This window comes from Canis lupus, chromosome 36 (assembly GCF_048164855.1).
Source record: "Canis lupus baileyi chromosome 36, mCanLup2.hap1, whole genome shotgun sequence".
In the NCBI taxonomy this organism is placed as follows: domain Eukaryota; kingdom Metazoa; phylum Chordata; class Mammalia; order Carnivora; family Canidae; genus Canis; species Canis lupus.
Window position 1 is genome coordinate 15824821 of NC_132873.1, and position 23693 is coordinate 15848513.

Here is a 23693-nt window from a genome sequence, read left to right on the forward strand (position 1 = left end):
AACTAATCTTCAACAAAGGAGGAATGAATATAAAATGAAAAAAAAGAAAATCTCTTCAACAACAGCCTCACACAAAAGAATGAAACGGGACTACTTTATTTCATCACACACAAAAATAAACTCAAAATGGGTTAAAAACCTAAATGTGAGGCCTAAAATCATAAACATCCTTGAAGAGAGCACAGGCAGTAATTTCTCTGACATCAGCCATAGCAACATTTTTCTAGATATGTCTCCTGAGGCAAGAGAAACAAAATAAAAAATAAACTAATGGAACGCTCTCAAAATAAAATGCTTTTGCACAGCAAACCATCACCAAAACTTAAAGGCAACCTACTGAATAGAAGGTATTGGCAAATAACATATCCGATAAAGAACTAGTATCCAAAATATATAAAGAACTGATACAACTCAACACCCAAAACCCAAATAATCCAATTAAAAAATGAACAGAAGACGGGCGCCTGGGTGGCTCAGTCAGTTAAGTGTCCAGCTTTTGATTTTGGCTCAGGTCATGATCTTGGGGTCATGGGATCAAGGCCTGCATTGCACTACAGGGTGGGCATGGAGCTGGCTTGGGCTTCTTTCTCTCCCTCTCTCTGTCCCTTCCCTCCTGTATGCACTCTCTCTCCAAAAAAAGATGTAAAAAAACAGACAGAAGATATGAACAAACATTTCTCCAAAGAAGACATCTAGATGCCCAACACACACACGAAAAGATGATCAATATCATTCTTCATCAAGGAAATACAAATCAAAACCACAACGAGATAATCGCCTCACACCTGTCAGAATGGAAAAAATCTAAAACACAAGAAACAACAAGTGTTGGCGAGGATGTGGAGAAAGAGAAACCCTCTTGCACTGTTGGTGGGAAATACAAGCTGGTGCAGCCACTCTGGCAAATGGTACAGTGGTTCCTCAAAATGTTAAAAACAGAACTACCCTACAATCCAGCAATCACACTACTAGGTATTTACCCAAAAAATATAAAAACACTAATTCAAAGGGATACATGCACCCTATGTTTATTGCAGCATTATTTAAAATACCCAAACTATGGAAGCAGCCCAAATGTCCATCAATAGATGAAAGGATAAAGATGTGGTATACACACACACACACACACACACACACACACACACACTGGCATATTACTCAGCCATACAAAAGAATGAAATTTTGCCATTTGCAACAACAGGGATGGAGCTAGAGAGTATAATACTAACCAAAATAAATTAGAGAAAAACAAATACTATGAGATCTCACTCATAAGTGGAATTTAAGAAACAAAACAAATGAACAAAGGAAAAAAAGAAAGGGACAAACCAGGAAACTCAACTACAGTAAACAAACTGATGTCTACCAGAAGGGAGATGGGAGGAGGGAATGAGTAAAGTAGGTTATGGGGATTAAAGAATATACTTATCATGATGAAAAAAAAATAAAATAAAAATACTACGTGGAGAAATAGCAGCATTAATAGCACACATCACCTCAAAATCAAAATAAACCAAGGTGAAAAACGTACGCCTGTCATTAAACATTTCACATTCTCATGGTCACAAATCAAATTCTATTTGTAATGCACAGATTATAATTTATAATTCAAATATCATTTTCTTCAACATCATCAAAATGTAATGGGCCATTCAAGATTCATTGGAATATGCATATTTGACCTACAATCACCTGACCCTCAATATCTGAAAATTTAAGAGCATTTCAGTGTGCTAAATTCATTTGAGATTTAAAAATAGTGTATGGCATAAGATTTTGCATAAATTATTAAAGGCTTTTGGCATTAATATACAGAAGTAATATCACATAACCCAATAATCCAAAAGAAGCTTTTGTCAACATCAGCATGCTTAAGATGCCTTGGGACCAGAGCGTAAGAGAGAGACAATATAAACTGTCAAAAAATCAGTAAACTGCCAGGGAAATTTAAGGATGAGCTTCATTACAAATCACCATTAAATTTAGCCACACTGTCTGGTTCCTAACAGAGGTTTACCCCTGGGCTTCATATGTCACCATTTCCATCGGCAATGACTATCTGTGCACACACCAGTCACAATCTATTCCCCTGCCCATCCACACTACTGACCACAGAGCATTTCTACTGCCCAGTAAGCCTGGTCTGCACCCAGTTTCATCGAGGCACACCTCCTATTACATAAGATTAAATGGCTACCTTAATTAAAACTTACTGAGATTCTTCATTTGCTTAGAATATTGTCCTGCCAAGCTTTTCTGGATTATATGTGGTCGACCTGTGCTTTTCTGTAACAAAAACAATTGTAGACAATTAAAAAGCAAGATGTGATTAAGCTTCTCTGGAACAGTGTTAGAACTTTCTCCAATATCCTTCTTTAAATGGGAACATTTATATGCTAATGTTTTCGCTATCAAAAATAAAAAGTACGTCTTATTGAAACTTTAATTCAAAAAAACAGAGCACCATCCAATTGCCCCAGTGTAGATAAAAGCATAGTTTCATTAGCTTCTCTGCAACCTCAGCTTTCTTCAAAGCCATGAATAGGAAATTCACAAGAAAGAAACAAACAGTGAATGAACATATAAAAAAAGATGAATGCTTAAATACTCCTTCAAAATGCAAATTAAAAAAAAAGATATACCAATTTTTGCCGTCAAGTTGACAAAGGTTTTAAAATTATGATAACTGTAGTTAATTATGGTTGCAAGGTAAAAAGCACTCTCATGCTCTGCTGATAGGAATGAATTGGGAGCATAGTTCAAAGAGAAATTTAGCAATGTCTATCAACGACCTTGAAAATATTCATATCCTTTGTCCTAGAAACCACACTTTTAGAAATATCTTATTTCCAGTACTATTATTACCATCAGCTTCCATTATTGAGTGCAAAATATGTGCCAGACACTGTTAATGTACATGTTACCTGATTTAATCTTCACAAGAACTCTATATAATGCATATTTCATCTTTATTTTACAAACAAAAATATTGTGGCTCAGAGAGATCCATTATTGAGCTAAAATCCTATTACAGAATAATGATTCAATTTATTTTAAAAATATGTGAGACCACATCATTGAAAAACTGAAAGAGTGTATACTGAAAGGTGAAGAGAAATTCTTTCTCCAGAATGGGATCATGGATAATTACCATGTAGGTAAGTATTTGCTTATTTTGCTTTTCCAAATATCCTACAATGTATTAGTTTCATGGGCAGAAAAATAGTTATAAAAAGAGTATTCTAAATAGATTACATATGAGACTCACAATAATTAAGAGTTTTGCTCTTCACTACTTGAGAGATAACATGAATTCTTATTAGAAATATCCCATCCATGTTACTTGACTAGTAAGTCAAGCATACTAAAGCATACTAAAACCAGCAATAATAAACTAAACATCAAACAATCTAAATTCAAGTTCAGTAAATTCTTAATTCTGGTAACAGGTGAAATGATACTCAGAGCAATGAAACTCACAACTGGATTAGCAACAGAATTTCTTAAACTGACTAATTTAAAACTTTAAGCACTGTTCCTTTCCCTCTCCCACAGTGAAGAAGACAGACTGTTTCATTAACAAAAGGTAGGGAGTAAGGAAGAAAGCAAAAGAGAAAAGGCAGTAGGCATGGAACAATCAGCCCCTGAAGAATATGATCAGGGGTATAACAATGTAAAACCGACGCTCTAAATACTATGACAATAATAGTTGGTATTTATAAATCTCTTCAACAGTTTATTAAACATAGTCACATACCTTTGTTTATTCATCAAACCTACAAAACTGCTCTATTGGGGATGCATTGAAAAATCATCTTATTTTACATATTTAGAAACCTGAAGCTTAGGGAGTTGTTATTTTGTTTTTTTGTTTTGTTTTGTTTTGTTCTTTGGGTTCTTTTGTTTTTTATTTTTTAGTGTAACAGGGCCATTCATCAATGCAAGATATCAAAGTTGACTGTTCTGCTGACCGAGTCAAATAATCTGGCTGTGTACAAGTTATTTACCTACCAAGAGAGTAGGGGAAAAACACTTTAATTAGTCAAAATGCCTTTATCTAGGGGTAGTTGTCTTTGCTATCCAGTAATTTTTATATTTAATAGTTGAAAAATGATACAGGTTTAAGCAAACTTTAAACATTCAAAATGTAATGACATTGTTGTCTCAAATTTGAAATCCACATCATGTTTGAATATACATTGCCACAAAAAAAATGTTATTCAACTGCAATTATCAATAGCCTAAATGGCTAGAGCCTGTTTCAAAACTTATTTTATCTACAGGTAAAACCTCTAAAGATAAAAAAATGTTTTCTGTTCCACATCAAACGATTGCAATATTCTGACTCGATCACTCTCGAAATACTATTTTCACATTAGCAGTCCTTTCCACTGATATGACTTCCCTACTGACACCCTCCAGTGCCTTCATCTCCTACCATTCTTCCCTTTGTCCACTCCTCTCCAATCCAACTGAGCTCCTCAGAGTTCCTATGACACACTAGGAACTTGACTCAGGGCCTTTGCATGTGCTCTTCTCCTATAATGTCCTTTCAGCTCCCTAATTTCTTGAAAGTCCTCCTTCAAAAGTACCATCTCATTTGGCTCTTCCATGGATAGTTACCCTGAAGCTTTAACTCTACCTCCTTGGCTTCACTTCTTTTTCCTTAGGCCATATCACTATCTAAAACACACAGTATGTAATTATTTACTCAACCTGTATACCCCTGTCTTCCCCTGTAGACTGTAAGCTCCAGGAAGCTCACGCTCGATGTCTATCTTATTCACCATTATATCCCCAGCACCTAAAATAGTGCCCAGTGGGTCATAAGCCTCCATTACAATACCTAACGAATATAGATCAAATTTCAGATTTGTTTTTATTCTATTAGTGAGCAACACCATGAGAGTATATGATTCCTTTTTCTGTCCAATTTTATTGAGATATAATTGACATGTAATCTTGTATAAGTTTAAGGCATAAATATAATGATCTGATGTGTGTATATACTGAAAATAATCTCCACAATAAGTGTAGTTAACATCCATTACAGCTCAATGACAACTTTTTCCTTGTGATGAGGACTTTTAAGATCTATTGTCTTTGCAACTTCCAAACATACAAAGATATTATAGTCACCAAGTTGTACATTACACCCCAGAATTCATTTATCTTATAACTGGAAGTTTGTACCTTTTGACCACCTTCACACATTTCCCCCACTGGCTTCTGGTAACCACTAACCTGTTCTCTGTTTCTGAGTTCAGTACTTTTAGATTGCACACATAAGCAAGATTATATAGTATTTGTCTTTCTCCATTTGGCTGATTTCACTTAGCATAATGCCCTTATGGTTTCTCATCCTGGTTGCTGGCCCGTGCATGATTCTAAACATTATTTTCTTCCCTATCTAAAGGAAATTAAATGCTATCTAATATAATCATAGTTCAACTACAAATTTCCCCACTGAAGATTCTTTTAAAAGTTAAGTATATTATAGTTATACAATTCTCTAAAGAAGAGGTGAGATTAAAAGTACTGGGTGTTATACGCAACTGATAAATCATTGCACAGTCTATCTGAAACCAAGTGTGTACTTTATATTAGCTAACTGCATTTAAATAAAATAAAATATAAAATAAAATAAAATAAAATAAAATAAAGGAAAAGAAGGTGGTCAGTACAAAACAGAATGTCCTCTCTGCTCCTGTAGACTGGAAAGAACTGCCTACTTCCAAAAACCTAGATTTGTTGCCTCTTATCATCCCTTACTGGTGTGTGGCCTGGTGTGATGAGAAAAACAACTTTTGTTTTTCTGAGCTGCTGCCTAGGCATTTTACAGCCTGATAACCTTGCTCACACCCAGAGTCTGGACATTTCCATAAGAACTTGAGTTTAGAATTCCCATGCTAAGTTCCCACTTCAATTTTCCCAGGGCACCTTTTAAAATAACCACTTAGAATTAAGCGTGCTAAGGTCAAGGACTTGCATTCCAACCACCTTTCAAGCAATAGGTGCCTGGTACCTGCTATCTCCTGCTCTCTCATGACCTGGGGTGGAGGACCGCTCTTCCTCTGGCTTACTGCTCCCCTCCCAGATACTGGGATCTGTATGTAATAAATCCCGTGACTTTACTTGCCCTGGGTGAGTGTATTGAAACTGCACCTCTACTCAAAACAACCATGAGTTTCATCTCCCCAGAGTGGGAGCTCGGAGCCACCTGCTGAGCCCATGTAGGTGGCCTGTGTTCCCTAATTCAGCAGGTCATAATCTGCATATTTCTAAATTCAAAACACCAGCACCAGCTTCTCAACACACCTGGGACGTGTGATTTAAACTTCAAAATTCATGGTGTCATTCTATGTTTGAAATAAGGTACTACCTATCAACGTACATTGACATTCACATTCTGTTCTTTATGGCTCAAAGGCAAAGATGCTAAAAGAATATAACCCCATCAGGAAACTGAGATCACAGACTTACTTCATCGTGAATCAGCTCCAGTGGTTCTATCATATATACAAAGGTATTATCTTCAAACATACCACTACAAGACAAGAAACCACACGAGGAGAAAATTAACAAAAACAGCAAATGAGCTTCACAGTGCATCTTTAAAAATGAAGAGTATATCTGAACAAACAACTTTATGCTGCCCCAAATCTAATTCATACACCTATCTGTGGTCTCAGAACTCTACTAGACAGCAGACAGGCTACCAAAGGTGTTAAAAGTGTATATACCACAAGCATATAAGTTAGAAATGTTATAATACATTTTTGAAACAAAATGGAAAGATTAGAGGATTAATCTGGTACAGGGCTATTCATACAGTTCCAGTATGTCACAATATAATTCCAAGACAATGTACATCTAGTACATTTTTTTTCTTATGCAAATCTGGTATCATCTAGGAAAAAGCAGGTGCTTCGTGCAATAGAGTAATCTAAAACCATCTGATTCTGAAGAGGTGAACAGAAGCATATTTATGGCTGCAAATTGTGAATTTCCATTAAGCAGTATGACTTTATGTTGCATATCATTTTGAGAGATATGGGAAGATAAGATTTTCAAGATCCTTTTTCATCACAGGCCCACAGCTACACCTTTACATCAAGTATTACTATTTGGGTCCAAAAGGTGCTTAGAGAAATTTTTCTAGAGCCTGCCTTCAAGTCGGATGTATGAACTCCTCTCTTTGGCCTCCCATCCTCACCTGGCCAACAGCACCTGCCTGCTATGTCCTCTGACATATACCTCTGGGAAACCTTCCTAGACTAGGTTTGGTCACCCCGTAAGTCCCTTACCCTCCCCTTCACAGTTCCTACCAGAATGGCAATTAAAGATTAATCTATGTAATCACTTGTTTAATCCCTGAATCTCTTGCAAACTCTGTTAAGAGAACAGAGACTATGCCCTCCTTGTTCATCACTCCGTATCCAGTTCTTAACGTGCAACTGGCACGGAAGAGTCACTACAACAAGCATCTGTGAAAAGACAGAAACAGTGAATGAATGAAAGCAAGCACTATGACTCGCACGTACTGAAGTCCATTGCAGGTCGACAGAGCTGCCCTGGAGTCCTTGACACCTCGGATGCTTCCGTGGTAGTAACAGTGCTCTCCACCCTACAACACAGAGGAAGGTTTCACTGATTAGCCATGCTTCCTGTGTTATCATTCACTCTTACAGATGCTTCCATAAGCCAAAAAGGATTGCAGAGATGGTCCCACAAAGTCCTCCTGGTTGACATGAAATCCCAAAGGGCACTAGGCAATTTTTCAGCTTTTCTATAATGACGTCATATTATTACATTTAATGAAGGAGAAAAAGCTATTAACAGGAATACAACACCAACACAACTGGTACAACTTACATACCTTTCTTAAACATGCAAAGGAGTAGATACTTACCAGATATGACTATGGAATAAGGCCTACTCTCTCGTTGAGGAGAGACCCCAAAGGTGCTGTTAATAATTGCATTTGACAGAAAACTACATAAAATCGTATTGTTTGCTTTCCTACCTTTTAAAATTAGTTTAAAATTTTCTTAGAAGTATTACATGAACTTAATTTTCAGAGTCAAGTAGTAATTACAAGGCCTATTGTAAAAACACAGGGGTGCCTGGGTGGCCCAATTCATTGAGCGCCCAACTCCTGATTGTTGCTCAGGTTATGATCTCAGGGTCATGAGATCGAGCCTTGCCATGGGCTCCATGCTCAGCAGGGAGTCTGCTTGAGGATTCTCTCCGTCTCCTTCTACCCCTCCCCCTGCCCACACACACATGTGCCTTCTTTCTCTCTCTCTCTCTCAAATACATAAATCTTTAGAAAGAACACAGCAGTTACCTTTTCCCTCTCTCCCTATCTCCATGGCTATTGTTTTTAACTTTTATCTATTTCTTCTGTTGTTATCTATGTATTTCTGAGTGGAATATTTATACTCTACATCCTAGTTAAACATAACAGGTAATTTATCACATCCATTTTACTCCTGGAGACAGCCCTCTTGTCCCCCTTCAGCCTCCCACTAGGCCTGACATAGAGCCACCAACCAGGAGTTCTGTTTAGGGCTATCCTGGGAACTCTTCTGCTTCCTTCTATGCAGAATCCTAGACCCCATGTCTTCTCCATTCATGATTTCACTCTCCCCCTTTTTGAAGGTACACATCTTCTGGTGCTATCTTGAAAAAGTGATCATGGAAGATAAAATTGGTGAGAACCTGCACATATAAAACTTTCTTTTTCTGTCTTCAAACTTGATCAACCATTTGGGTCGGTAGAGAATTCTAGATTGGAAATTATTTTCTCTCAGCATTTCAACAACATTGTGCACAGCTTCTAATGTTGCTGCTGAGAATTGGATGCTATTTAATGTCAGATAATATTTTAAAGACTGATTGATTGATTGATTGATTTGACAAAGAGAAAGGCACAAGCAGGAGGAATGAAAAAAAAAAAAAAAAAAGAGATCCCTGGGTGGCGCAGCAGTTTGGCGCTTGCCTTTGGCCCAGGGCGCAATCCTGGAGACCCTGGATCGAATCCCACGTCGGGCTCCTGGTGCATGGAGCCTGCTTCTCCCTCTGCCTGTGTCTCTGCCTCTCTCTCTCTCTCTCTCTCTCTGTGTGACTATCATAAATAAATAAAAATTTAAAAAAAAAAAAAAGGAGGAATTGCAGGCAGAGGGAGAGGGAGAAGCAGACTTCCCACAGAACTAGGATCCCAGTGCGGGACTCGATCCCATGACCCTAGGATCATGACATGAGCTGAAGGCAGATGCTTAACTGACTGAGCCACCCAGGCACCCCTTGATAATTTTTATAAAATATAATTTTCCCCTTTCAAGAAAACTTTAGAGAGTTTTATTCATCTCCATTTTCATGAAATCTCAAGACGTGCCTTGCTTATTCACTGTGCTAAACACTTGGTCAAACCTTTTAATCAAGAAAATGCATGCACTTCAGTTCTAGGAAACTTTTATTATTTCTCTGATAATTCACTCCTTTCCATTTTTCTCTATAAACAGAACTCTTCTATCAAAGCAGAGAAGGGACGGCTGCCTGGTTATATGGGGTATGGAGTACATCAGGGATTTAAGTACCCTCTTGTAGACTTTCAACCAGCCTCTCTGTTTTCATGTGCTTTCAATTCCTGGATCTTCAATTGGCTTGCTTCTTGGTTTTCCCCTAATGGAACTTAACAGAACAGGAAAAACTCAAACCTGACAGTTACCCCTCTTCCATTTGCTTTCTATCTCCTAAAAGTTTACAGATACCTCTTGTCTGCAGTCTTTTCTTCTCTTGCCTTTGTCCTTGTAGGTTTATATCGTTTTTTATTCTTTAACTGGTATTTGACTAGGTTGTTGGGAGGGAATAGAGATAAATATAAGCACTGAATCCACACTGTTGAACCAGAGCATCCTATTTGTTTTCTTAAATATAATATATTGAACATACTTTTCATTGATGATTTACAGTCATTTTGATCAGTGTTCATTACACTGTATTGCAATAGCCTAAGAGATTATTTACAGTGACAGAAGTGTCTATCCAAATATCAAATGACCACTCCTCAACCAACTCAGTTTGCTTCCCCTTAGAAACTATAATACACATTTCCAATGCTGGTTGTCTCAATTTGGTATTATAATCAAATTGTTAATATTTTGTAAAAGTTTGCTTTTGTATGGGGTTTGGTTCTCAAAAGGCAACCTTTAACATAAATACTGACTTGTATGCAATATGACAAGTTTTATTTGCATATTCAACACTGGACCTTATAAGGACAAATGGTATCATGCATCTCAGCAATTTGTGAATCCAGGTCAATATTCTGCAGTTAAATTTCACTCTTCACATGATTCTAAAAACAACCATAGGTAACTGCAAATTCCATCAAACTGGTTACTTAGCACTTTGTATCACACCAAGAGGCTCTCTTAAGTCAGGTGATTATTAGAAGTGCATAGCAAACACTGTCATATTTCCTTGACCTTTCTAAGAAAAGCTATGTTTTCCAGATTTTCCTAAAAATATTCTTTTTGCTAGAAAATATCTCCATCTCCTTTCTTAGATTTTCTTTTAATTCACATTAGAAACTGAAGATTGATGGTCTCTCCATGTAAAAGTCATTGTTAGTTGTTTTAATTAAGGTAGGATATTATCTGAAGGAATTGTTTCAGTTCTCTGTATATTTGAAGGTAAATCACCATATTCTCTAAACCGTAAATAAGACTCAAGGTAACATGCAATCCCTGACATTTATTATCATAAGGAAGCTGGGATATCTAGATTGTGTAGTTATATTAAGCACTATGAGCAATTCAGCAGGCTCTAATTTAATATTAGTATCTGGTAGTATTAAAGGATTTTCTGAGTTTCTTATTACTAAAATTATGACAAGTTTTTAAGAAAGCATTAGCATAAAAATACTATCTGGTAACTCTCCAGATGTATGCAATATTATATAAATACCATTGCAAAGTAACCTTTCAAAGTATTTCATATTAAATAAATCATAGTTGAAAAGAGGCATTCCCTCTTGGGTAACAGGGATAATGGGAGGGGGCCAAGGGAGAGGGGCCACTCCCAGAAGGCTTCATGAGTGGTGATGTTGGAGAGTCAGCTCTGGGGTTGCCTTCCACCCAAGGATCTAACCATCTTGAGCACTCACTCACCGTCTCATAGTAACTACTATCTCCATGTAGAGATTGGGTGACAGTGACAAAGTGCTAAAGGGCCCTATTAAAGAAAGCAAAATCCAAACTGAATGACACGTTTTTAGGCTTCCCAGTTAGTGTTTCTCCAGTTGGGAAGGACTCGGACAGTTCTAGAGCACTGGCCAGCCTCTTCGAGACAATACCTACGAGCTCATCACAGATCTGTGACTAGGCAAGTAGCAGGCAGGAGAACACAATGGACTCATCCAGTGCATGACACAAGTCTATGTGTGTCCACACAGGCATCAGCACTTTTCGTTTCAAAACTGTCAGTGAGTTATTTAAATTTTTTAAAATAGAACTTCTGATAAGTAGAAGTTATTGGCTAGTCAAAGGGACTTAAAAATCCTAGTAAGTATGCTCCCCAACCTACCACTTCCACACATCTGAACACTCCACAAGCCAGATAATGCTCAAATAATGGCAACTTTGCTCCACAAGGTTGCCAAGCTCAGAAGGCCACTCAGAACCACCAGGCCACACCTGCTAATAATGGGACACTGACTGAATGTGCATCTTTGAAAACACTTCCTCACCAGAAAACAGCTCTGTGAGTCCAATGCTAACCACCTAAAGAGGAAAACCTAGGTGGTTCCCTGGTATTATCAATCAAATGACAGAAATAGTCTGATTCTTTCTACTCACTTTAAATACAACCTATTGGAAAATAGAACCTATTGTTTTTATTTAATTTATTTTAAAACTGCCCCACCTTAGTGTCTCTGTTTAATGATTTCATCTACTCCTCAATAAAGTTCAATCAGCCAGTTCTTATTATCTTCATCATAAAGAGACCCCCATAAACTCTAGGGGTGCTGGGTGACGCAGTGGGCAGTTTCCACTCAGGTCGTGATCTCAGGATAGTGACCTCAGGGTCGGGAGATGGATCCTTGAGTCAGGCTCCACACTCGGCCGGGAGTCTGCCTGAAATTCTCTCTCTCTCTGCCCCTGCTCTCTCTCTCTCTCTCAAATAAATAAATAAATCTTTTTAAAGGATAAACTCTCATAAACCCCTAAACATCTGGATAAACATTTGGAAAGAAACTACATGGGCCTAAGCTCACAAACATGTATATTTTTAATATAAAAATATAAAATATCCAGCTTCTGAATATAATAATAAAATAGGACATAATGTGCAAGTGATTATTCTACACACATATCCTTAAATTCACACTTTTCAATCATCAGGGTCTATTAATCTATTTAACACATCAGTGGGCTGGCAGCAAAAGAGAAAAAGATATCTTTAACCGGGCACATAGACTTGAATTTGAATACTGCAGCATAAAGAAATGAAAAAAATATTTCAGAGATTCAGGGAACTTGAGACCCCAATACCATTTAATTATTTATCTTCATTAAACTCAATAGGAGAAAAATGTTCAAGTATTAGAACAGTTTAGCTGTACCAATGCTACATAAATTTTTAATAGTTCATACAAAATTATCCTATTCAAACTTAAAATAGCTTTGTGACGAACCAGTGTTGTCTGCTCTCATGATTTTTTTTCCATTTCCCAGCCAGGAGCTATGCCCACAGAGGCCATTTCCTCCAACAGCAAATCCCTGCCAAGAACACTTCACGGAAGAAGTGAGCTTGAACTGAGCTGTGGTGATGACTCGAATAATAATAATAAAAAAAAAGTACAAAAACTTCCAGGAGGATGATGTGATTATAGTGATAAAGCAAAGAACCAAGGCAGGGATTTTTATCTGCTTGGTTCACTGATATACAGCCAGTACCTGGAACAGAGACTAGATCACAAGAAGCTGAATCAGTATCTGTTTAATGAATACAAATGACTTATTCATGAGCCTGAGTGACAAGATCAGTCGGAGAGGTGCAAAGGATTCACGTTTGTTGAGAAAGTGGGTAAATAAACCCCCATTCCCCACCTGAGGGTCTCTTTTTACTTTAAGATATAAGCGACAAGCCACAAAATTCACCCTTGTAAAGGGTGTAATTCGGTGGTTTTTAGTACACGCACAAAGTTGTCCTGTACCATCACCACTAATTCCAGAATACGTCCATCACCTCAACAGGAAACCCTGTACCCATGAGCAGTCATTTCCCACTCCTTCTTACCCCCAGCCCCTGGCAACCATACCCTACTTTTGGTCTTTATGGATTTGCCCATTCTGGACATTTTTTTAAAATGGAATCATACAATATATGGTCCTTTGTGGCTGACTTCTTTGACTTAGCATAATGTTTACAAGATTCATCCATGTTGTACCATGCATTAGTACTTCCTTACTTGTTAAGACTGATTAATATTCGCTTGTGTGGATGTAGCACAGCTTATTTATTCATCGACTGATGGCCATTTGGGTTGTTTCCACTTTTTGAATAATTACGAATAATGCTGCTGTGAACATCTACGTACAAGTTTTTGCTTAAACATATGTTTTTAGTTCACTTAGATATCTACCCAGGAGGGAACACCTGGGCCCTAAGGTAACTCTATGCTTAACTTTTTGAGGAATTGCCAACCTGTTTTCCAAAGCAGCACCACCATTTCACATTCCTACCAGAAGTATGTGAGGGTTCTAGTTCTCCACATCTTCCCCAGCACTTACTACTGTCCAGCATTCAGATTATAGGTATCTTGGAGTGTGTGGAGTGGTATCCATACAAGTGATCCAGGACCAAAACAGATCCAAGGGGTACCTCCATTTCTGACAGTGGTATGCGGGAGGAGAGGATTAGCTGAGAATCCAGTGGGCCTGCTAATGCTGCAGCCCTGAGTTGGCTACATTTACCCACCCAGGGATAGACAACATGGAACAACCCCCCCTCCACCAACACACACACACACACACACACACACACACACACACACACACGGCTGCTACTGTGCAACTGAGAGTGTGAAAGAGGATAGAGATTGCACCTCTTCCTGCAGGGAGGTGAGACCCACAAAAGAAGGGATTAAGAACTATGCTGACATACTCATCTCCTTCCCATCAGTTAAGTGGCTCTTCCTTCCCAGAGCAGGAGTGAGCAAGGCAACAGGAAGAGGCCGGGGTGAGAAAACAGAGCTAGAAAAGGACATATTCCCCACCCAATAATGATAAAGAGTAATAAAGGGAAGTGGAGATGGGAGCACAGCATCTATCTGTTCCCTCTCAGCTGCTGTCAAGTTGATACTTCTTTTCACAGGCAGAATTGAAACCAAGGTATTAGTAAGCACTCAAAGGTATTGCTTCACCTAAAAGGGACTTAATAGAACTATGTTACAGTTGAAAAGTACTCTTATACTATCATAACTATACATAATTCTTTTACAAGAATACTAAAAATTAACTCAGTTTTAATAGTTTCATCAACAAAGTTGATCAACAAATCGAATTTGTTTTATCATATACTGTGTGCAAAGCACTGTGTGGTTAGGAACTCTAACCAAAGTGATTGTTCTGTCGAATGCAGAGCAAAATTCTTCCATATTCATTGACTGATGCCTGGTACCTATTTTATATTGATTACTAAATTGTTGACCTCTCCAGTTCCTATCTTTGCTTCACAAGGAAAAAAGTCCTTAAAAAAAAAAAAAAAAAAGATTTTATTTGGCAGAGCGAGCACAAGCAGGGGGAGGGGCAGAGAGAGAGAGGGAGAGAAGCAGGCTCCCCGTTGAGCAGGGCACGGGGCTCCATCCCAGGACCCTGGAATCATGACCAGAGCCGAAGGCAGAAGCGCAACCAACTGACCTACCCAGGCTCTCCGGAAAAAAAAAATGTCTTTTTAACCCACTTTCATCCAATAAAAATAAAAACCTAAGACATTGTCCTCTATTGGTTAAGAAGTGGGAACTAGCTAGGGAAGGGTTAGGTGGTGGTGAGGTGGGAAAACCTAGACAAGCTTCTTCAAAGTGTGGATTCATCATTCTGATTGAACTCATTTGCAGGATATTTTAAATGTCCATACTTATACTTAAGGTCAAAGCAAAATAGGCTAGGAGTAATCCTTTTAATCTCTAGTGAATAACAGAGTGTGTGTGCATGCACTTTTGTCTAAACAGTATGAAATCTTTGGAAGAAAAGTTGCACACTAGGTGAAATAAGTTTAATTAATCTCACCATCCTTACATGTTAATTTCCTTCACTGGTACTCTGTACAAAGATTTTCCTAACGTGGAAAGCAGTGTGAAGTTAAAAAAAAAAGTTTTAAAAAATATGTATGTAATGGTAGAGGGAATGTGGATCTAAACAAACTTTCAGAAAGAAAAACTATCAGTAGGAACCAAAAGCCTTTAAGGAAAAGGCTTTGACCTAGAAAATCCCATTCTCAGAATTAATCCTTAAGCAATTATTAAAGGTGTGTTCAAAGTGTTTCAGGAGGCGCACCCAGGTGGCTCAGGTGGTTGGAGTCCTACTCTTGGTTTCAGCTCAGCTCATGATCTCAGGGTCGTAAGATCGAGTCCCACATCAGCTCCACATAGTCTCTTTCTGCTTCTCCCTCTGTACTCTCTCCTCTCTCTCTCTCTCTCTCTCATAAATAAATAAATAAATAAATAAATAAATAAATAAATAAAATCTTTAAAAAATGTATCAGCCCTTTCCTTACTATTATTTGTATAGTAAAAGACTGAAAGCAATCTAAATTTCTATTGCTATGGGATTTTAAAATAAATTGTAAGAGGGGCACCTGGGTAGCTCAGTGGTTGAGTGTCTGTCTTCCACTCAGGTTGTGATGCTGGGGTCCTGGGATCAAGTCCCACATCGGGCTCCCCACAGGGAGCCTACTTCTCCTCCCTCTGCCTGTGTCTCTGCCTCTGTCCTGTGTCTCTAATGAATAAATAAGTAAAAATCTTTAAAACATAAATAAGTAAAAAATAAAAAATAAATTATAGGAAAAGAATATTATGCATTTTTAGAAATAAAAATTTAGAAGCTTATTTAATACATGCTAAAATGTTCATAATGTTATTAGGTTAAAAAATGCTGCTTCAAGTTCGTGTGCACCATGTGATCTTGGTTTTAGGGGGTGTATATACAAATACAGACACATAAAAAAACAGACTGTTAACCATTAATTCATCACATATGATGCAAGTAAGTCTGGGTAGATGATCTATTTGGAAAATGGGAGGATAGTAAGGAACATAAGAGAATAGTAAGGAACATAAAAACAAACTGCAACAAACACTTGCTTTGCCAGAGTTGAAATACCCTTTGTTTTAAATTCTAGTTGCAACTGATACGAGCTCTGATGTGTCTGATTAATCAGGCCTCCTTTTGGGACCTCAAATGACCTCTGGAGGCCAATTAGTTCTTCTGCTTCTTAAAAAAAAAAAAAAAAAAAAAAAAAAAAAAGAGAAAGAAAGAAAGAAGAAAGAAAGAAAGAAAGAAAGAAAGAAAGAAAGAAAGAAAGAAAGAAAGAAAGAAAGAAAAACTGACTGAACTTGTTAGTGAGAAGTTTGACTCCGGTTACTGTGGCCTGCAAAGGTGGCTCCTTTGCTGAGTCTATAAAGTTCCCATGCCGTCTCCTCTACTCCAGACTCATGATTCAGCATCCGCAGCGCTCGGGGCACTGGCATAGCTGACGGAAGCTTTGGTTTGTACGAATGCCAGAAAGCACTGTTCCCGTGCTTGATTTAGCATTTCTGCTCGCCTTCCACAGCATCAACTTTTCAAGAGATTCAACAACCCCCCTGATGCAGCCTAAGGCAAGAACTGACAGGATAGTAAGGATAATAACAGGGAGTTCTTAATCTGTGGCACAAAATTCAAAGGTTTAAAACACCCAGTGAATTACAGATGTGCCCACAGTTAATTGGACAGTTATAATTCCTGGGAAACTCCATACCCCCCAGGCGGTATTTACAATTAAGGCCACCCATAAATACCTGGCGAGAAGCTATCGCACTGAAAAAAACATGTTCTTTGTGCTACACAACCCAGCAAGCCCACCTATAAAAGGCCCACTTCTGTGCCAATACTCATTAGCGATGTAGGAAAAAAAAAATCCAGAGATGCCTGGGTGGCTCAGTGGTTGAGTGTCTGCCTTGGCTCAGGTCATGATCTCGGGGTCCTGGGATCGAGCTCCACATCAGGCTCCCCATAGGGAGCCTGCTTCTCCCTTTGCCTCTGTCTCTGCCTCTCTTTCTGTGTCTCTTGTGAATAAATAAATAAAATTGTTATAGAAAAAAGAGCCCAATGTTTCCCATTGTGTTGTGCTTCCCTGTTTCCTCTCCTATGCCCATGGTATCTGCTCCGTGGACACTGCTTAGGCTCAGTGGCACTCTGTGGGTTTCCTACATACCAGAGTATCTGAATGCAGCCATTCCAAGGATTTTCATCCCAACTGGTGGAGATCACTGGCTTCCTTACATACAAATAATCTCATTTTCATCTAAACCCACTTTCTCCTTATTGACACTCTGTTAAGAGAATAGTTCATCTCCAACTAAATGAGATTGAGTACCCAATTACCTATTACGATGTATGATGGCCTTGCGTATGTTTATTTGCCCTCTCTCTGCCTCAATTTCTTCCTTCCTTTGCATAACAGAAATAATAATAATACCCATCTCCCAGAACTCTTAGGAAGATTAAGAAGGATACTGTTCCCTGAATCTCCCTTCCCCCACCTCTCCTCTGCCCCTCTCAGGCACCAAAGTCACTTGGACAAAACAGCCATTTTAGTCTGGTCACACACTGTGACCACAAGCTGGTGATCTACTACTTGAAAGTATTGCTATGGAACTGGATAGCTCTTTATACCATTCATTTACAGAAGATGCTATATCTAAAACCAAAACAATAAACATTTCTTTATTGGTCCGAATATACAAAATCTCTAATGTTATCTCAAACATTTGTATGTTTTAGTAAGTTTCTTCTAAACTTATTTCAAATTTAAAAATAGCACTGTTGTATAAGAGAACAGATAATCTTATTGAGAAACTTCAAAACAATGCAGCATGCAATGAATAGTTCTATGAGCACGTATGTTTATGCTACAGGATTTCCAAATGTTCTTAACTGTACCTTAGAGTGCTGTGGCTTCCCATTTTCGTAATGGATCTCCACATAATCAGAAGACAGCAAACCACTACAAGGAAAAGAAAATAGAGTGATTTCTGCATCTAAGACACTTAGAGGTTTAAAGATAATCAGCTCAGTAGATGGCTGCTGCAGAAGGCCGGTAGACCACAAAGAAACACAGTCCATGGTTATGAACATGTTCTCATCAAAAACTTCGAATGGCATCCAGCAACAAATCATTTCTCACCCTCTTAAAAAGATAACATATAGATACTATAAGGGTGAACTCAGTTCATACTGAGTTTATATAGAGATCAGCTATTTAAAAACATGGGGGCATAAGTGATAAACTGTGCTCAAGAATCAGAGTAGAAATGATGCCTTAAGAAGAGTGGAGTGAAACAATCAGAACATGCTGTCAGAATGGGTCCTTTGGAAAGATAAATTGTATAACAGAGCAGAATTAAGTAAAGATAAAAATTTAGACACTAAGCATCATTTGAGTGATAGGTTAATTAACATGGAACAAAGAGAAAAGGCAGGTAACAGGAGGAGACAGACCCTACAAAAAGCCCATAATTATGCTCTAAATAACTGGAATCTCAATATATAATCACTGAGAAGTATAGAGTAAAGGCCAGATAGTAAATATCTTAGGCTTTTCAAGGCATGTGGTCTCTGTCATGACCACTCAGCTCTACTGAGGTAGCACAAAACCAGACACGGGCAATATAAACAAATGAGTGTAGCTATGTTCCAGTAAGACTTCATTCATGGACTCTGAAATTTGAATTTCATGAATCTTCACATGTCATGAAATTTTTTCTTCTTTAATTTTTTTCAACCACTTAAAAATGTAAAAAACATGTTTAGCTTGAGGACTGTACAAAAATAAGTGTGCTTGATTTGGCCCGTGGGCCATAGTTGGCCAACCCCTGGAATAAAATAACAGTCAACAGTAAAGACTTTGAATCAGACAAAGTAGGCCGTAAGCCTAGCCCAGTGCTTTATTACTGCTGTGACCACAGGCCAGTTACCCAACTCAGACTTTACTTGAGTCAAACGAAGGCAATAGAGAGTATGAATCTCATGGGATTTTGGAGGTTAGATGCACACAATGCTTAGCCCAGAACTCAGCACCAAGTCCGTGCTCAGCAATGAGCAATGAGGCTGCCACTATTTTTTTTTAAGATTTTATTTATTCATGAGAGACACACAGAGAGGGAGAGACATAGGCAGAGGGAGAAGCAGACTCCTTGTGGGGAGCCTGATGCAGGACTCGATCTGGGGACTCTGGGATCATGCCCTGAGCTGAAGGCAGAGGCTCAACCACTGAGCCACTCAAGCATCCCCAATGTTTTTATTTTAATTCAACTTCTCCACAAACACTCTTCTCCATATACAATGTAGGGAATACAAAATACAAGCCTCAGAGAGAGCCACTATTAGGACATCTGGGTTCCTCTTTGGGCTCTGCCACTAGAAATATTGATGACAAACAATAGGTCACATGTGCTGAACACTCACTAGGTCCTAGGCACTGTGCTAGGGACCAGAAAGAGGTTAACTCATTTCATCCTAAGGGTAAGTGGAGGACAAAAAGTAGGTTCTACTATGTATGAGCCAGATGCATGCCCTAAATTTAGGCCTCCACTTCCTCTTCTGCAAAAGGGCTGGAGCAGATGATTCCTCAGGTCCCTTCCTACTCTGACATTCTATTTTCTCTAGTTCTGCCTAAGTGTAGGTTTTCTTATTAGGAAATTTTGACTACTTATTTAAAAGAAATATATACTTCCAATGATTTTGCATCATTTTGAGAGCTGCATCTGACCCAGGTCTAACATGCCAGGGTGAGGAAAGCTGGAGGCAGCTCAGAGCCAGTCCGTGGAGGGAGAGACCCATGTGTGCCTTTACAACACAGAAATAAGGCAGATGCTGGCGCCTTAGACAACTTCTATTGAAATTATTAATCAAATGTGTATCTATTGATGTTCTACATTTGAAAACAAATTATGGTACGTCTATTCATTCCCTTTTAACAAGCTAAGTAATAGTTAAAGTAATGACCATTCTTAACTCTATGTACTTGGAAATACCTGACAGGGTGCAGAAACTTCTTTCATTTCTAGTTAATTAAGTCAGCTATTAGCACTGTGAATATACATAAACAGGGCTGTTGATGGTAACATTTCTCTGAGGAATGCTTCTACAACACCAAGGCAGAGAGATGTTTCACTAGCTATCTTCTAATTACCTTTCTCTACAGGTAATTCATTATTTTCAAAATTCTCAACCACGGGATTACTGGAGCATGTCTAAGAGTTAAAAACAAATTTATTTGCTTGTGATGACAAGGGCATATAATAGCATTCTAACTACTAATTGTCAAATCTGATAAAGGTCACTTTAATTATCTTATTTACCCCTTTTAAAGGGCTTTCCCTCCCTCTCCCCCCGACCATGGACATGACTATTTCTAACATTTCCTGCATTTGGGAGTCTTAAAGAAGAAAAACAGTGACTTTTACAGGAGTCTGTGACAGACAGTGAGCTGGACATAACACTGTATGCTCCTGTCATCACACCATTCCACCCTCCACCTCCTATAAAAAGCACCACCTCACCATTTGCTCCATCCTTTCCTCCAGTCTGACCATGGCACTCTCTCCCTTAACACTGTTTCTGTTGCTCACCACAACATCCCAATATGTGGCATAATCCCTAACGCATAGTAGGCCCTTAATCAATACTGGCCAAGTGAGCAAACATTTGTAATCTCCCTGAAAGTGAATTAACAACAAAATGTAAACTAATTAATTATAATGTTCTTAAAGTCATTTGAAGTCAGATCTTTCAGTGATGAACAAGTAACACTGGAAAGAAGAAATGAATAGTTAATTATGTGGTGGTGTGTCTCTGGCCCCACCAGTGGGGAAGAAGCAGGTAATCTCCATCTCCGTTTGCCTAAGAAGGAGCTGTCTGGCAGTCTCTGCTTGCAGATGCTCTTCAAGCCTTCCCCCCACTTCTGCTTCTACTAGTTGCCCCAGTAGAATTTCCTGTTGGAAACGGAATGTTCTGACATGCCAATGCTGCCCTATCTGGCAAGTGTGGTCCCAAGCATAAATGGTCAAGTTGCTTTGTTGATCAGCCAATTGGTACTTAATCTCTTGTGAGAATTGATAAAAGGGAGCTGGGGAACGCCCTAAATTCTGAAATAAACATGCTTTTTCTAATTCTTAAAGTTACAGAAAAGCTATGACATGGCTACCACAATGCCTCTCATGCCAGTTATCTGGTGAAAGAGGGGTGATCCTTGGAAGTAAAGGGATAACTGTAGGATGCAAGTTCAAAGCAAGGTGGGAAAGAGTGGAAGAACCAGAGTAAGGAAATTCTCTTGAACTTCCTCACTCTGCACTTTAATGGTGAATCTATACCACTGTGGTATTGAGAAGAACATGAATTCTAGAGTCAGGCTGAATGCGATTTTACTCAAATATGAAGGGCCAGGCTAAGCACCTTGAAGAAGCTGAAGTCTAAGAGCAGGAGAATGGCAAGACTATTAAAACATGACAAGTGAGCCAAGAATCAAACCAACGAAAGGAGCTGTGGTAGAAATGATGCGATGTAGCCACTATATCTCATTTCATTTTTCGCTTCCTAGCACAGTAAACCTATGCTTCAATGCTTCTCCCAGCAGTGAGGTTAAGGCCAAGAGATTGAATTATGGCTCATAAGATACAGAGGGTAGTAATGTTCACCCTTCTAGTGTGGGCCATTACACTCCATGCATGATTCTCCGAGTTCTCTCTTCCATGGCAACTCTGGAAGCCACGTGCCCCAGATGACATGGCTACAAGATAGATGCAACCTAGTTCCTACATCATGATCTGGAGAAGAGCTTCTGAGGAAAGCCACCCAACTTGTATTGGACCATAATATAGGTAAGAGATAGGGGATCCCTGGGTGGCTCATTGGTTTAGCACCTGCCTTCAGCCCAGGGCGTGATCCTGGAGTCCCAGGATTGAGTCCCACATCGGACTCCCTGCATGGAGCCTGCTTCTCCCTCTGCCTGTGTCTCTGCCTCTCTCTTTCTCTCTCTCTCTCTGTCTCTCTCATGAATAAATAAATAAAATCTTTAAAAAATAAATAAAAATAAAAGATAAAATTTTATAGTGTTAAATCTCAGATTTTATCTTTGTTACAGAAACATGGTTTCAACTATACTAATGCCAAGATTTATCATAAAGAAAAATTTAGAAATTTAATGTTCAAAGAATATCAGAATCACCAGCAAATACAGCAATATACAAAGAAAACTGCTACAATATCTAAGCATTGGAAATTCACACAAAGAGAGAAATATGCCTTGGGGAAATTTTTCCTATGTAAATATATTTGTTGGAGTCCTTAAGTTTGAGATTTATGTGTCTAATGAAAGTAAGCACATGAATAGCCATGTGGTCAAAACTTCCAAAGGTTTATAACTTTCACTCTAGGGAGGCTCATTATGAAGAAACCAAGGAGCTTAATCACTGGCGATAAGTTACTTACCAGGAATCCCTTGTGCCTAAAAATCTTATTAACCAAAAAGAGTGGATGACTCCTAGGTTTTTTGGGAAAAAACTTGAACCCTTAATCTAAAGAAAGAATTATATGCTTTCTTTTGGATAACGCTGTCATGAAAGGTTAATCAAGCAAATTGAATTGTTCAGAAAGAGATAAAGTAAAGGTCAGGGCCTTGGGCTATGAGGAAAAATGCTAGGGAAGACAAAGGCTAGACCACAAGGAAATCATCTGGTCTACATGAGTCAAAAGTCATTTACTTCTTTATTAAAAAAAAAAAAAAAGTCAAATTACCAGTCTCTAGAAGTCCAGTTCTGCAATCTACATTCACTGAAATTAATATGTTGAGCCCTCAGAATTTATACCTCTGATTAAAAAATTGTGGGAACAAAATGAGCTCTTCTAACAGGACTTAAAGTACAACAGAGCATTCCTTCACCAGCGAAGCTAGGGAAAAGTCAAGAATAGTAGCAAGCACCAAAGCTTACCATCTGGATGGTCATATAATTTATCATCCAAATCAGGCCATTTTGGGCAGTGAAAAGAGGCACATTAATAAGAGACAGGACAAGAGATGCAAACCAAGGTCTAGGATACATGGTTACCCCACCTCAAAGTCAAATTTAAGGTACATACATAAGTTCTATATGGAAGGTCAGGTTAGTCTATGAAATGAAAAAATACCCTAAAGCTGAGATGCTACTAAGCAAGCAGTCTGTGAGTATGTCTCCTTCTCCAGTTGTTTTTGGCCTCTGTGATTATGTTTATACGGCCACTGTTTTAGGACAATCTTGGGTAGTCCCCTTAGGTTCTCTCTCTAAGTGCAAAACATCCAGAGAGATAGTGGGAGAGGAGTCAGCAGTCAGAGATGTGGAAGCCAAAAAGCTCTAAATCCACATTCACTATGGACTTGTCAGGTCT

The 23693-nt window shown here is 38.5% G+C and overlaps 1 protein-coding gene across 3 annotated transcripts in view; it reads right to left on the bottom strand.

The window, feature by feature from the left end:
- ADAM23 (ADAM metallopeptidase domain 23) overlaps positions 1-23693 on the bottom strand; it is a 166902-nt gene that overhangs the window by 64398 nt on the left and 78811 nt on the right. For all 3 annotated transcript variants that reach the window (XM_072813171.1, XM_072813169.1, XM_072813170.1), the window contains exons 4-7: positions 18213-18276; positions 7545-7627; positions 6484-6547; positions 2214-2286 (exon numbers count right to left, since the gene is read on the bottom strand). In XM_072813171.1, the coding sequence (XP_072669272.1) occupies positions 2214-2286; positions 6484-6547; positions 7545-7627; positions 18213-18276 (284 nt within the window). The remainder of the gene's footprint in view (positions 1-2213; positions 2287-6483; positions 6548-7544; positions 7628-18212; positions 18277-23693) is intronic.